Genomic DNA, 15,870 nt, shown 5'->3' on the forward strand with positions numbered 1-15,870 from the left:
GAGCATGCCATATATTATTGCCCGCAATTTAGAGACTTAGCGCCAGTAGATCGTCCGCGCGAGGCAAAGAGACTAGCACTATGCCTGAATTGCCTAAAGGCAGGTCATCAGCTACGGTAATGCAGCTCGAGCCGCTGCCGCACCTGTGGAATCAGGCATCATACGCTGCTCCATCTGGATGGTCCGCCTTCCTCGCAGCCACACGTTCCGGTGTCCTCAAGCTCCCACACTGAGGCTTCTGCCCCGCTTTCGACTTCTTCTACTCTAATTGCCCAGGATCTCGGTAGTGACCTTGTGCTGCTAGCCACTGCAACCGTTCTAGTGCAGAATCGGTCAGGACTGTTCGTTCCCTGCAGGGCCTTGTTAGATTCTGGCTCTCAACTGCACTTGGTCACCTCTCGGTTTGCAAATCAACTGCATTTTAAAAGGTCGAGGTCGTCCGGCTCCGTCACTGGAATCGGGGATTCCAATTTCGCGACTGATGGATTCTCGGTAGGAATTGCGATTCGGTCTGTCACTTCGGATTTCTCAACGAGCATAACAGCAGTTATCGCTCCCAATATCACGGATCGCCAGCCAAGTTTTAATGTGGACATTGGGGACTGGAAGATTCCAGAAAACCTGCAACTCGCCGATACGGATTTTTATAAAGCTCAACGTGTTGACCTGTTAATAGGAGCTAGCCTGTTTTATGAGCTGCTGTGCGTAGGTCAGATAAAGTTGTTGCCAGGACTGCCCCTGCTGCAAAAAACTCGTCTGGGCTGGGTTGTGTCTGGAGGCTGCGCGCGCCCTTGCGGTAGCGCCTTAATAGCTTCACGCGTTCTCTCTTCAGCCAGCAAGGAAAGCAGCATTGATGTTGAACTTGATTCACTTCTGCAGCGCTTTTGGGAGGTAGAAAATTGTCCCGGTCCAATAGTTCAAGCCACTAAGGAGGAGCTAGATTGCGAGGCCCACTTTGTTAAAAATTACACCCGACTGCCAGCTGGCGATTACTCGGTACGGTTGCCGCTAAAACTCCATTTGGACTCTTTAGGAGATTCCTATCCTCAGGCTTTGCGGAGATTCTTGTCGCTGGAAAGGAAGCTTACGAAGCACCCTGGCTTGAGGGTTAAATATGCGGCGTTCATGAAGGAATATCGTGATCTGGGACATATGTCGCCTGTGCCTGCCTCCGAGGTCAGCTCGTGCCGATATTTTTTGCCACATCATTGCGTCATGAAGGAGGATAGCACTACCACCAAGCTTCGCGTTGTCTTTGACGGATCAGCTGCCACTTCCACTGGTTACTCGCTTAACGATGTGTTAACGGCTGGCCCGGTCATCCAGCCCAAGCTATTTCACATCCTAATTCGATTTCGCTCACACCCCTTTGCCGTTACAGGAGACATATGTAAAATGTACCGATGTGTAAGGGTCTCGCAAGAAGATAGCTATTTGCAGTGCATTGTATGGAGGGACTCCCCGATCGATGACCTTCAAGTATACAAACTCGACACAGTTACCTACGGCACCAAACCAGCCTCCTTCTTGTCCGTAAGGGCTATGCAGCAGTTGTCAATCGATGAGCAGGCATCGTTTCCCATTGGATCAGAAGTCCTTCGGCGTGATTTCTACGTGGATGATCTTATCTCCGGCTCAGGCACGGTAAAGGATGCTATCAGCATAATGCAACAGACGGCTGGCATTCTTGCGAAGGGCGAGCTCAAGCTAAGGAAATGGTGCTCTAACATTCCGCTTGTGCTGGAGGGTGTGCCCGCCGAGGACAAGGAGTCATTCATGAAGTTTGAAGATGGTAGCGATTTCACCAAAACTTTAGGACTCGCTTGGGATCCCGCCTCCGACCAGCTATTGTTTTCGTTCTCTGCCTTTCAGTCGCCACTGAGACCCTGCAGGCGCTCTGTTTTGTCTGCGATTGCTAAATTTTACGATCCTCTCGGCCTGGTCGGTCCGGTAATTACAAGGTGTAAAATCTTTTTGCAGCAGCTCTGCAAGGAAATGCTGTCCTGGGATGAAAGCCTCCCGGAAACTCATAACACGAAATGGCTTAATATATGTCGCAGTTTTGAAATAATAAGTCATGTTAGTTTCCCTCGGTTGGTGTTTAGCGCAGAGTCTGGTCTTGAGGTGCATGGTTTTTGTGATGCAAGCATTGATGCCTATGGAGCCTGCGTTTATGTGGTTTCTAAAGGGAATCAAAGTTTTAGCCATTTGCTTTGTTCGAAGTCGCGCATAGCTCCGTTGAAGACCATAACAGTACCAAAGCTGGAGCTTTGTGGTGCGGATCTTCTGGCTAAAATCATGAGGGAAATAGTTGGCTTGAAAGTATTTAAAGGACGCTACTATTGTTGGTGCGACTCGACGGTGGCACTTTCCTGGATCCGAGATGAGCCCGCCAGGTTCAACATATTTATGGCAAATAGGGTTGCTGCCATTCAGGAGCTGACAGATGTCACGGCTTGGCGTTATGTTCCAACAGCGTTAAATCCGGCTGACGTCTTATCCAGAGGATCCCTGCCGTCTGAGATTAGCGAATCGTCACTCTGGTCGCATGGACCCGCCTATCTTACGGAGCCTGAAAGAGATTGGCCAACAGCTGTTTGTCCTGACAAACCGGTGCTTGAGCTTCGTCGAAGTGTGTTCATCGTAAAGTCGCCATACGTGGATGTAATTGCTAGCTCCAAATTTGCAAATTCTTACCCCTCACTGCAACGAGTGTTTGCATACATTTACAAATTTTGTAATGGAATTCGTCATCCTGGGCTCACCGTCACACACATTCAAGAGGGTACTCATATGATGCTGCGGTTGGTGCAGCGTGTGCATTTATGGGAGGACCTGCAGTCCCTAAAAACGCTGGGAAGAGTTTCCTCGTCTAGTCCCATATCATCGCTCTCGCCGTTCCTGGATCAATTTGGACTTCTTAGATTAGGCGGTCGCCTCCGGAATTCGTCATTGGACTTTGATGGCCGCCACCCGAAAATCCTTCCAAGGTCCCATCCGGTGACCGCCATCAATGGTGGTCCGCCTTCGTCGTTTGATGAGCCAGATATAAGGGGCCTAAACTATAATCTGCTTGACTCTTGGCAGCGCATCTCCTTTCTTCAGCAAATATTTTGGTAGCGATGGAAGGAGGAGTACTTGACGTTGCTCCAGCAGCGTTCCAAGTGGCGCACCCCAAAGCCTGGCGTAGCCGTGGACAACGTCGTTCTTGTTAAGGACGAGAATCTACCCCCAATGAGATGGCCTTTGGCGAGAGTCATGCAGTTGATTCCTGGCAGAGACGGCGTCGCTCGAGTTGCAGAATTGAGGACCGCGTCTGGAGTAATAAGGCGGGCAGTGAACAAGCTGTGTCTGCTTCCCCTTGAGGACTCTGTTGGAAGCCAAGCTTCCAATGGGGGGAGGATGTTGGGTCATGCAGCCGCCAAAACTGTGCAGTAGACTAAGCTCATATTCTTTAATATTATAAGCCAAATTAGACAGTGGTAACAGTCCGCTAAAAAACCGCTGCTCTCGCACGCATTTATCTGTACGGCGCTCATTCCTTGTTTGTTGTTGTTAGCTACCTACGTTTAGCTTGGGCGCTGCATTTCGGCTGCCTGCCCCGCCAATTGCCAATTCGTCGTGTTTCGGAAAAGACTTAGCTTAGGCCCTAGCTGCCTTAAACAATTCGCAAAATAAACAGTGTCGTAATATAAACAAACTTTCTTCGGTTTTCTTATTTTTCGCAACAGCTATTGAAAAAGCTCAATAGCTAAACAGTTTGCATTTGCGTGATATAATATTCGCTGAAGAAGAGCATATCGGCTTTGAAGCATAGCAAACTGTAGTTGTTGTTGCTATAGTTGCTGCAGTTGTGGTGTTGGTTTCTGAAGTTGCTGAGAGCGGAAGAGTTGAGAGTGGGAGAGCTGAGGGCGTAACTGCTGTGAGCGGGAGAGTTGAGTGTGTGTTTATTGGTATAGTGGCAGTTGTTGTTGGTGTACGTGCAGATAAATTTGGCGCTCATTCTGCGCTCCTGTGCTGAGAGTGATTGTTGGGTCTCTCTAGTGCTGGAGAGCAAGATCGCGTTCTTCCATAACTTTGAGGGTGTAGGCTTTGATAATTGTTTGTGTAGTTTGATATGTGGGTGAATGAGAGGTAGGAGTTGTTTTTCACAGTCACAGAACTGATGGTCCGACATTTTCACGCCAGGATGAAGCATCAAAAGGTGAATGCTACAATTGCTGAGATCCGGACGAAATTCTGGGTCACGAAGATGAGGCGTGTGATTCGGAGAGTGATCTCATCGTGCACCGTGTGCAAGTTGCAGCCAGCGCTGCCGTTGCCGCCGATAATGGGACCCTATCCGGAAGACGGACTGGATGCGGGTGGATGGCTATTCAAATATACTTGATTGGATATACTTGACTGGACTACTTTGGGAAACTGTTGATGACTGTGACCCGGCACAAGGAAAAGCGTTGGGTCGCCTTGTTCATGTGCTTGACAGCAAGGGCGGCAGCTAGCGCATAGCCTATAAACGTATTCCTGCATAATTGCGATCAGGAACTTCGTATGCTGTAGAAGGCCAGCAAATAGACTGCGCAGCGACAATTGCAAGAAGTTCGTGGGAGCTGACAGGGAAGCCAGACGCTTTTGTGACGTGTTCAAGATGGAAAATTTTTAGAGTGATTTGTCAAGCAGAAGTGAACCAGTGAACCCGTTTGAGGGAGCGCATGGTGCAGTGAGTACCGCGTCATATCCTGAAGGAAGTTTCGCCAAGAGGCCACGTATTGGAGAGTCTCCTGATCGAGGCGAAGAATATCTTGAATTCGCATACCCATTTGCCTGTGGACACGGACCAGGAGGCACCGTTGACGCCAAATGACCTACTCAAATTGGCCACTCCTATTTTCGGGATAGGCCTGGATTGGATGTGGAGCTGCCCAAGGAGGGTTCTACGAGAAAGCAGTGGAGGATTTCTCGCCTGCTACGAGACCCTTTCCGGAGGAGGTGGGGCCTGGAGTATCTGCCTACGCTTGTTCGCCGCGAGATGTGGTCCCGAATAACGGAGCCCGTCCACCAGGGTTATATGGTCTTTGTCTGCCTCGCCCCGACGAGAGTGATTCAAGGGCATCGTGGAGTATGTCTACAGCGGGTCCATCAGCGATTCGTCAGACGCGCTAAGGTTCGAGTAATAGACAATGGCCTATAGAGGACAATGATTCGAACCGTCTCTAAACTTGCACTTCTGGTATTTCAGTAAAGCGGTTCTTCACGTGGTTAGGGTATTCGGGGAGGTTAAGTGAACTTATGCTGTGAACCAGTTTTAAATCTGAGGGGATTTGTTAGCTAATTGTTTGCAGGCACACTGTTTTTTCGCCATCGCCATGTTGAAAATTAGCCGGGAAACTTGGCTTTTTAATTGTCGTGTGAAAGTCTGGAGGTTGTAAAAGTTAGTTGTAACTGTTATAACCATGAATTCTTTCAGAATAAAACGAGCCTACTGCCACGAATTAGTTTGCCACTTTCTTTCGGGATCCAGGGTGGAGTAGCCGTTTAAGGCAACTCCGTTCGCGCAACGTCAAGTATATGGCCTTGGGGGCTTCTCCTAACACCCTTAAGTAGCCTCTTACGACATGCCGGGTACGCTGAGGTAGTATCCTTCTCCCGCCATCACACATGACACCTGCTTGGTTTCAGCCAGTAGTCTAGTGGCTAGTAGTCTAGTGGACTAGTGGTAGTCCAAGCATTTGTGTTGGCACTCTGCCCATACCGACAAGACCTCCTTCCCCATCGCAACGTTTGCCATTTGTTCTGCCACTCAGCAGCCACTCGTGGGCTGAGAGCATTGATCTTCAGTATGCCAGTGCTAGTGCCGCGACTTCGGATATCGTCCTGAATCCTCTAATGAGCCTGAGGGATATGGATCGTAGCACCGAGCGCACTCCTTTTTTGGTGCAGCTTATAGAAGCGAAAGTTGGACATGAGTCTACCCAATGAAGAAGCTGTGTTTGCTGCCTTATTGCTCGCGTAACTCGTGTGGTTCCTGAACGATAGTCTGTGGTCTATCATAACACACAGGTACTTTGGGGACTCTTGAGTGGTCACCTGTGTCCCATTGACAGAGACTAGCATAGTCTCCACCTTTTTCCTGCTACTGAGTTGAACTGCCTAAGTCTAGTGCGCCGCGCTTGCTATCCCGGCTTTCTTAAGCTAGTGGATGGAAGATCCCATCGTGGCGTTATATTTATCTTGCAACTCTGCAATTGTTTTGGCGATTCCTGTAATTGACACATCGTCAGCAAAACAGTGCAGATCTATTCCCAAGGAGCTGTTGATGGCCGAGATCCCATCGAACATGATGTTCCACAGGATCGGATCCCTGGGAAATTCCAGTCGAAACTTGGTATGGGCCAGCTTCCGTATATATATATATGGGCGTGCATTATAGTGGCTCATAGTTTCTTTTAGGCTCGGTCTGTAGGTCGGGCACGCAAAACTAACTCTCGAGTGGTTTCTGTCCACCTCACTGCTGCAGATTAGGCATTTTGATGGTGCAATAGTAATGTTTGTGCTAGTTTTGAAGTCGCTACAGGCGCCGCTACATGCTAAGCTTTATTATTGTATTAACGGAATTTTTATACCAGATACTTTTATGGTAAAAGGATAAACATGTTGCACGCCCACTGTAATGACCACAAACCGCACCAAACTGCCACCCACACTCTTTGGAAAAATGTTTTGATATTTTTTCATATAGTTATTAGTCTTTTAAATTTTTTTTTCCCAAAAAGCCCACGCCCACTCTTACGACTACAACTCACAAATTTTATTTTCATATTATTAACCAATACCTATCGATATCTTCGTCATCATCATCATATCATCTTTTCATTTATATTTAAGGATAATTATTAAACTAAGATTAATTAAAATTAAACTAATTAAAATTATATTAATTAAACTAGATTAATTATACCCGATACTCGTAGAGTAAAAGGATATACTAGAATCGTTGGAAAGTATGTAACACGAAGGAAGCGATTCCGACCATATAAAGTATATTTAAATGAAGTCCTTCCTGTCCCGTGTCGATATAGGAGGCGTGTCAGAGTACGTTGTCCAGCGGCGCTAGCTGTTGTTCGTGAAATGTTGCAGTGAAAATGCAATTTGGTTACAACCAATCTTCTTATGATGTTTACGTTTACTCCCTAATCGCTGGCCTTGTTGCTCAGTAATTATACTCACAGATTAGACAAAGTTATTACGGCTAAAGCCGGACCAATGTTGTATTCTCGAAGCGTAATCTTTTCGATCTTGTACAGAACTAAAGTACAAAAATATTAAGCATAAGTCTATACTAGCTCCAATGCATAGCGCCATAAAGTCATGGTCGGAACGCCGACTCGCATGCACCGCATGCTATGCGAGGGTACGTTCTTGCTGAATCATATACATCGAGTGCTCTTTTCAGTTATTAACTACCCCCCTCCTCATATTTATGAGCGTCCCCGGTTAAATTAAACTTGTAATGATTCGCTGGTTCTTATTGAAGGATCGTTTTCTACTTAACCAAAAAAAATTATGAACAAATCAATCAGACCAACGTTCCGGATCACTCCAGCCGCGAACCAATGTTTGGGGAAGCCTGCGTCAACCTCGTCCTTGAAATCTTGGTCGGTGTAGAAAAGGTATGCTCAGCACCGGGTCATGGCCGACAATGTTCAATAGTGGTGATTTTACTATGCCAGGGTTCTTGTTCAATGTTCTTCGCAAATTTACAAAGTCCGTTCCGTTAATGGTGGGCCACCGCCCGTGCTGATGCGGGCTGTTGCCTCGTTGATGATAACGATGCCGTCATCTACAGCCATTACAGCCCTCAGGTGGCTGGGTTGAGTATGACATTGGGCCATGTTTTTCGCACGGAACGAACGAGCTCAGGTTACGCGACGATATCGCTCGCTGATGGTGTTGTGCGCGGCTTCCGTGCACTCGGTGACCGCAAAGGTGTCTTCTTCACATTCTGCCAACGTGTCTTCTTCTTCGTCAAGCCGTAGGATTACTTGATGGTGTAATACCGGGTAGACGAAGACCTCCTTACTTTCACTCTAGGATACGCTACTAGTATTTGGATTATGTCATCGGACTGGAGAACCCTATTTCTTCTAATAAGCTAACTATTTGAGTGTCTTGTTTAATAAGTGATTTCAGATCGGCATGGTCAAGGATCGTGGGATTTACAATGCTAACTTTTCTACAAACAAGAGAGATTAGCGTTGCTCGACCGATAACTTCACTCACATAGTGAGATTGCGAACGAGAAAGCTCAACATTATTTTTTGGCATTTCGATAGAAATAATAAAAAGAATAACATCAAAAGTGTGGGCGTGGGAGCTTGGAATGGTTTGTGGGCGTTAGAATGGGAATGGCCAAAATCATATAAAAAATTAAAAATTAAAAAATTTAAAAAAAATTATAGTCCGTTTGCCACTACAACAAACCACCTAAAACTACAACGTCCAAACTTTTGCAAAATGTTGTTTAATTTTTGTATATTTTTATTTGTCTTGTAAATTTTATAGTGAATTAGTACAGGCAATTGATTAGGTATTGATTTTCCAATACTGTGAATCGGGGAGGGCAGTATACGACCGCTAGTGTTAGGTGAGTGATGTCCTCCAGTGATTCTCAGCCAACTCTCTTTAACAGTGGTGCTTCATTCATATGCAGGCCACACCGTGTGATTTACCGAGAGTGCCGCATCAGTCCGCATTCTCCATAAAAAACCTTACTACTACTGTAAAACCCTGTTGCTGTTTCGTCGATTTATGGTTCTCTGTCATAGATAGTAAGTATACAATACAAAAATTTTGAATTCAATGTTGATTTATTTGGATTTGAAATCGATCTCCGGTTACCACCCTGATCAAACGGTGATCCTCAGTGATTGTAAGGTTCCAAAGAACCTACCATTATTAGACCCTTATTTCAACAAGTCATAAAAATAAGTATATACCACCATGAATACAACAAAAATGAATTTCTAAAAACTTAAATGCTGAGCTCGGCTGGACATAGGGTACCAAAGGGGCCACTGGAGCCATGCTCTTACGGAAAGTGGTCATAGTAGGGTAGGGCAATCCGCGAACACGATTACGCCGGTGTTTCGCAGGCAAAAATTCTCAAGCTGTTCCTCTTCTTCTAGAACTGTCTCCTTTCGAAAATATTAATTTGCGTCCTCCGATTTTGTATACTAGCTGCTCTATTCTTTTGTTGCGAGCACGCTCAATTCTTAATCTTATTCATTAATGCCTGTAGCGAAAAGGTATCTGTACAAGCCAGACCACGTTTCACAGTTTAAGGAAGGCTTACAGCCATTATACTTCTTGGTCTTATTTTAATAGTATTCGTTCTTTAAAATACCAAATACTTGTCCAACGTAAATTGGTTGGAAGATTTGACACTTCATCACAATTTTGCAAAGAGGCATTCGCGAGCTATGTGAAGATGAACCGAAAAAAAGCAAAAAAATATGACTGTATCGGAAGAATTAGTAGCTATTGAGCAACAAAAATTACTGTTGCTTAAAAAGAAAACTAATAACAAAAGGAGAAAGACGACGATGAGACAGTTTTAGACAGCCTAATACCATACATATATGCGGCAAATGGATCCAAAGAAAAAATTATTATGCTGAATGGAGATATAGAAAACCATTTTTAATTTTTCTTTTGCCAGTAGTTCCGATACCAATGTTACTAAAATTATACAATTGAAATATATTAAAAACTTACCAAAATGTTATTAGGGTGTTTAACATAATTTTGCCAATTCTTTGTCAAACGACTATTAATTTTATTTTAATATAATCAAAAGTGGAAATAGACATCCGCGCATAGTTAAAGAACTTTTCTGGGTAGTTTTGTAAATCATTATATAATTTATTGAATTCGCATTTTTCAATTCTACTCCAGTTGCGGGGGTGGACGCCAGTTTTTTGAAGAAAGTTAGTAGTTGCGCTTGATGCAAAAAATTCCTCGTCCTAATCCATCACGTTCACTCTGCCATCTTCTCGCTTTGCTCATCGCTTCTCGCGCGCACCCTGACGTCAGCATAACGCTGGATTGTATTATTTTGGAATCCAAGATAAAAGAAGACCTTGGTTTGCGTGCATTTCCCTGGCTTGTCCTGCTCAAGCTGATGATGCCAAAACTGCAATTCACCATTGATAAATGCCTTAAAATAGCACGAAAATCTAGTGGTGCGAATACTATAGTTATTCTAACCAGCGCATGAATTCAGACCCTCACATAGCTGGGGGCTTGGAGGGCATATTTGTGGACTGTTTTCTACTGACTAGTTTGGGAAAGGACCGTGTTGTTCCAGGACTTGCGCCAAGAATTTTCCTCAACTCCTCAAAGTCCCGCTTATCTTTAAAAAGTGTAATGAACTGTTTTTGCTATATAATGCTTGCTACGAATTGCAACGGCTAGGTCAGAGAGTTTGTGCGTTCGTCCCACCAAATTTATGATTTTTGTAATTGCCCGACCAAGGAAAAGCAGATGGTTCTAATTATAGTCGATTTATTGTACTGTTTTTACGGCTGACTCCTCCGTTAGTCGCGCTTCTCCTGCAACGCCTTGCCATCGTTGTCTTGTGCTTCCTTGACATCAGACGACGTGCTGGCCCGAACGGGATTAGGATGTTATGGGGCAGGGTGTATCGTCCACGGGCGTGGCAACGCTCGGCCTGGTACCACCTTTACCGACCACTGACTCCACTGACCCTTTCAGACACGCCAGGTCCTTGCTCCCCCAATCCCAGGATCAATCTTCACTTGCCCTGCTCGTCCTTCCGTGTCCTGCGGGCCTCTTGCTGTCCGACGCTTCCAATGTTTGTTCTTTACCGACTTCTTTGCTCATTCTTACTCACAAACTCTTTCCACGCGCAGTCTGGTTGACTAACTCCTACTCTTCCGCCTTCAGACTTCGCCTTCTGACCTCGCGACTAGCACCGGTAGCGTATAGTCTCCTCGACTATTCTCACGTACGTACGGCTCCTAGAGTGTTGTGACTGACTGCCCGGGCTGCACTTGCTCCGTCCCTTTATAGGCCACAGGGATCCCGTTATTTCCCCTTTTGCGCACGTCCCGCTCGGATACAAGATCCAACACATGTACCGTTAGTTCACAGTGCGTCCTCTTTGTGCATGTCCAAAGTCTGCACCGTTACCGTTCGACCTCCGTGCCCTTGGCCGGCTCGTTCACGGTCTCTCCGCTTTGACGGGGTCCAAGGTCCAGCGCGGTACCGTTTAACCTGACCGCCCTTGATTCTTTGTGCATCGCAGCCGTCTTCGCTGTAGCTAGGCCGCTCCACTGCACCCAGATTTGTGTGGAGTTTTTGAGTCGATGATTTTTCGTCAACTTTTTTCACTATCAAGGCAATAACCGCCTTCCGCTTACGCTGAGGGCAGGGCGAGACGCGTACTAAGTGATGAGTTATATTTTCCACAGAGCAATTGATTCCTCGGACCCACTTTTATTAACAATTTGTTCAAAAGAAAGAGGGTGAAAAAATAGGAAAAAACCACTTCCGAAGGCAGTATAAATCTTTTAAAAATACAGTCTAATTTTAAACCAGATCCATCAGACAAAATATTGGATTCACATTCTGATTCTGATTTGAGTTCAGATTCGGAAATTAATATTATATAACTAGGAGGAAGAGGGCGATTATTCATAAATCAATATATCTATACACATTTATTATATTTAAAAAAAACAATAAAATTTCGTTGACTCCTGAGTCATACCAGTAGTTAATATGGGACCCAAGGAGGGCGTGGTCGCACGGATTTTGTGTGCAAACTATTTGTGATTTAACAACAAAATGTACGTTCTGTAGATTAATTTTTAGACTTTATGCCAAAAAAATCGAATTCTTAATCACAGTGCAGTGACTAAAAATATATAAGCAAAGATGAGACCTATATTAATAATCTTTTTCGGACACTTTATATAATAACTTCTTGCTTCCTTATAGCGGTCAGCGGTAAAGCTTCTTGCTTTAGCGGTCAAAACTTAAAATATCGCCGCCAGTTTTTAGGTAGCCAAGACAGAGGTGAAATTCCTGCCATTTGCCCCTGTTACTCTAACCCAGTCTGAAAATTGCTGCCTCCCCGTTTCCAAAAAGATTGCGGCACCAAAATACTACTCGAATCGACAGACTCACATACTTTCCTTTGGTGCAAATGCATTATAATAAACTTAATCCTATTATCTATAATTCTGATTCTGCCGCTAGTTTATTTACGAGGCTATTGACCAGGATCATTTGGCATGAAAACATAAGGCGGAAAAGGTGGTAAAAGAAGTATGGAAATTTTGGTATTCACCACACATAATCGGATAATGGCAAAACGTTTATTGGGGCTTTAGTATCCACATCCAAGGACTTCATAGAACCCACGAGGCTTCTGTGTACCTTGGCCCTTACGGCGCAGGGCTTTAAGTCTCGCTTCTACTAGCAGCAGGCTGTCGAAAAATACATATTTGAAGAACTCGTTACCCTACTAGCAGAATTAAGTTCCTGTCGGAACTCGAACCCTATATCTCGAATGACCAAAGAAAAAAATGTAAGGCCTAAAATAATGAAATGGATAATTCAATAAACCGTTGGCAGCGTCTTAATGTTCGTCAGCAACAGAATTATTTTCTGTATAAAGGAGAGTATCTGAAGGGCGTCATTAACGAAATTTCCAATGCGAAGCACTCATGTCAGGCGCAGACAGAACTAATTTGCGCCATCCGAAGAGGAACCGAAAAAATGATTTTATCTCCGAGGGGTACAAACGACTCCAAGTGATTCCCTTGCCTTTCAGATGGCCACTGGCAAAAAGTCTAAATAGTCCTTGTTCATGTAATCCTATATTATCAGTCCTCATATATGGTCATTAGCATCATCCATAACATTTAACCTCTGTTTATTAACTGCCAATGATGTAACCAATGATTCCAACTGGTAGATGGTTGGAAGCTCGCTTGACCATGGCAATGAAACGCATACAGAAGCCGTCAGAATATGCAAAAGCTTCTCCGCGCTCCCCGTTCTGAAGCGGCTCCGCCTAAATTCTACACTGATTAAATTCTAACTGGAGTCCCCCCTAGTCGGAACGGAATACCCACGGTACAGAACACTGCATTGGGGGGCTCCCTTCGGAAACTTGTTTCCTCTGTTGAGCTGGAATTCCTACCAATGCGAGGCGAGGGAAAATGTTTATACCAAACAAAGCTGTAGCTATATCGACATCATCTAGTATGGGCTTATTGTATGGTAGTCAGTCCAGCCATCATTACCGTTGGCATTCGACTCACTCGATATCTGTATGCTATCTGCATTCACTTATATGGTCTTAAATGCAACTGCAAGCGAAGAAAGAACAGCACTAAGCTTTCAGTTATATTACAGTGTATCAGTATTACTTATATATAGCACACGAAATAATTAAAATATCCTAATACCTATTATAAGGTTTAATAGGAGTACTACAATAACAAAATGACCATCACACAGTATAACTCCTACAATTCGGCCGTCCTGACATTACAAGATCTCCCGATCTTTATTATTTAAAACTGATTATCCTTTATTTGTGAGTCTTTTTCTATTCTTGTATCGCTTTCTAATTCAAAGGCGTGGAGGTCACCTTGAAGACTACAAGCAACAATAACGTTCGCATGATGACCCATGACAAGAAAAGCTTCACCGCCTTAAAGGATTTTTTTAATTAAATCCAATAATAGGATTCAAATCTTACAGCCCTGAGATGAACGCGCCTATAGGGTAGTCATCAAAGGCATTCACTACTCAACGGACGTGGATGAAAGTCGTCAAAGCCAATAAAGTCGAACGACACTGCCAGATAGAGCACAGATGTGTGCTAGATATTACCATTTGGAACGCAAACGGTCAGATCCACAACAGGCCCGAGGTCGAGCTATACTGCAAGACCAACCAAGCAGATATTTTTATTTTTTTTTTTTTTTTTCGCACGGGTCCCACAGCCACACCTCTCGCCCAACCGACCGAGGGGCGCTGCATATCGTACGGCTCGATTCGCGAAAAGATATAGACGCGATATAAAAAAGAGAACAGGAATGAGGAAATGAATATAATGTGGAATAACTATGTTATGTATTAGTGTTAGTAGGATCTAATTATGTAGTAGAAAAGATAAAATCGATTGCTTTAATAGCGGCAGAGAGTCAAGATTACAGATAATAGGATAAAGTCTATTATAGTCAGAACATAAAACTCTGTAAGGGTCATGCAACTCATAATTAGATCTACAATGATTTAAGATAAGGGGTATATAGTTCCTAGTGAATCTTCTTGGAACCGAGAAGTTAAGCCGACTAATCAAGTCGGGACTCTCAACATCCCCACGGATAAGCTTACAAATAAAAACTGTTCCAAGAATAGTTCTACGGTTAGCTAGGGATGGTAAATTAATTAAAAGTAGTCTACTGGAATAAGGAGGTAATATATGGTTTGCATCCCAATTTAGGCGCCGCAAGGCAAAAAGTAAGAAGTTTTTTTGGACCGATTCAATGCGGTCCGAGTGGACTGCGTATTGTGGACTCCAAACAGGTGATCCGTACTCGAGAATCGGACGGACTAACGAAATAAATAAGGATTTAGTCAAGTAAGGGTCATCAAATTCCTTAGACCACCTTTTTATAAAAAAAAATAAATTAAAAAAGCACACCCCTGGCCTTATTGACAATAGACGAAATATGGTCAGAAAATTTTAGTTTAGGGTCCAGAAGAACACCAAGATCATCAACTCGTTTTATTCTGTCCAAAGGGCACCCTCTTAGAGTGTAAGTCGTGCGTATTGGGTTGGCACCACAAAAGGTCATAACTTTAAACTTGGAGCCATTTAAATTTAATACGTTATCACAGCACCATATTTGAAAGCTGTCTAGATCGGATTGTAAGTCTAAAAGGCGCGAAGTGTCCTTGTGCTGGAAGCATAATTTAACATCGTTTGCGTACATTAGTACACGCGAATAAGGTAAAAAATAGCGGACCAATGTGGCTCCCTTTGGGACACCGGATGTGACTCGGAGAATACAAGACAGATAATTTTTAAAGAGGACTTTTTGCGTCCTGCCATTCAGATAGCTTTAGAATATCAACAGGGAAACCTAATAGATCAAGTTCCCTTACTAGAAGGTGATGATTAACAGAGTCAAATGCTTTACTAAAGTCAGTGTAGATGACATCTGTTTGAAGATTATTTTTGAAACCCTGTATTACGAATAAAGTTAACTCCAAGAGGTTAATGGTTGTTGATCTGCGTTTCATAAAACCGTGCTGACACGGTGATATGATTGATCTACAAAGGTGAGTGATAACATTTTTAAAAAGTTTTGGGATAGCCGACAATTTTGGCTGACAATTTAGAGATTCCTCTGTAATTGGTTACATCCAGTTTGCTACCTTTTTTATGAAGAGGAATCACAAAGGACTCCTTCCATATATGAGGAAACTGTGAAGATTCCAGAGATAAGGTAAACAGTTTCAGTAGAGGCTTGCACAAGGCATCCGCACATAATCTGAGCACACAGCCAGGGATTCCATCGGGACCTGGCGAATAGACCGGTTTAACACTCTGAAGATCGTTAAGCAGTGAGCTTTCGTTTATAGTGGGGCAAAATATTAGATTCGACTTAGATACCACATAAGAGTATGGCTGTTCGGAATGAGGTAAAGTAGAATATGTTGTTTGAAAAAACTCGGCGAATAGATCGGCTATTGCCTGATCCGATGTTACCGTAGTGTTTTCAAAAAATAGCGAGGATGGGTAGGAACTTGTTTGACTTGACA

General features: G+C 44.0%; 1 protein-coding gene across 4 annotated transcripts in view; it reads right to left on the reverse strand.

Annotated features, from left to right (window-relative positions):
* Positions 1–15,870, reverse strand: part of LOC117135856 (neurotrimin) — a 131,610-nt gene that overhangs the window by 48,824 nt on the left and 66,916 nt on the right. The window contains exon 5 of one of the 4 annotated variants that reach the window (XM_033296378.1): positions 9,940–10,192. The exons of the other annotated variants lie outside the window; for them this stretch is intronic. Coding sequence (XP_033152269.1) covers positions 10,173–10,192 — 20 coding nt within the window. The 3' untranslated portion in view covers positions 9,940–10,172. Of the gene's footprint in view, positions 1–9,939; positions 10,193–15,870 lie in introns of those variants that run through there. 4 annotated transcript variants of the gene reach the window in all.

Source organism: Drosophila mauritiana, chromosome 2R (genome assembly GCF_004382145.1).
Source record: "Drosophila mauritiana strain mau12 chromosome 2R, ASM438214v1, whole genome shotgun sequence".
Lineage (NCBI taxonomy): Eukaryota > Metazoa > Arthropoda > Insecta > Diptera > Drosophilidae > Drosophila > Drosophila mauritiana.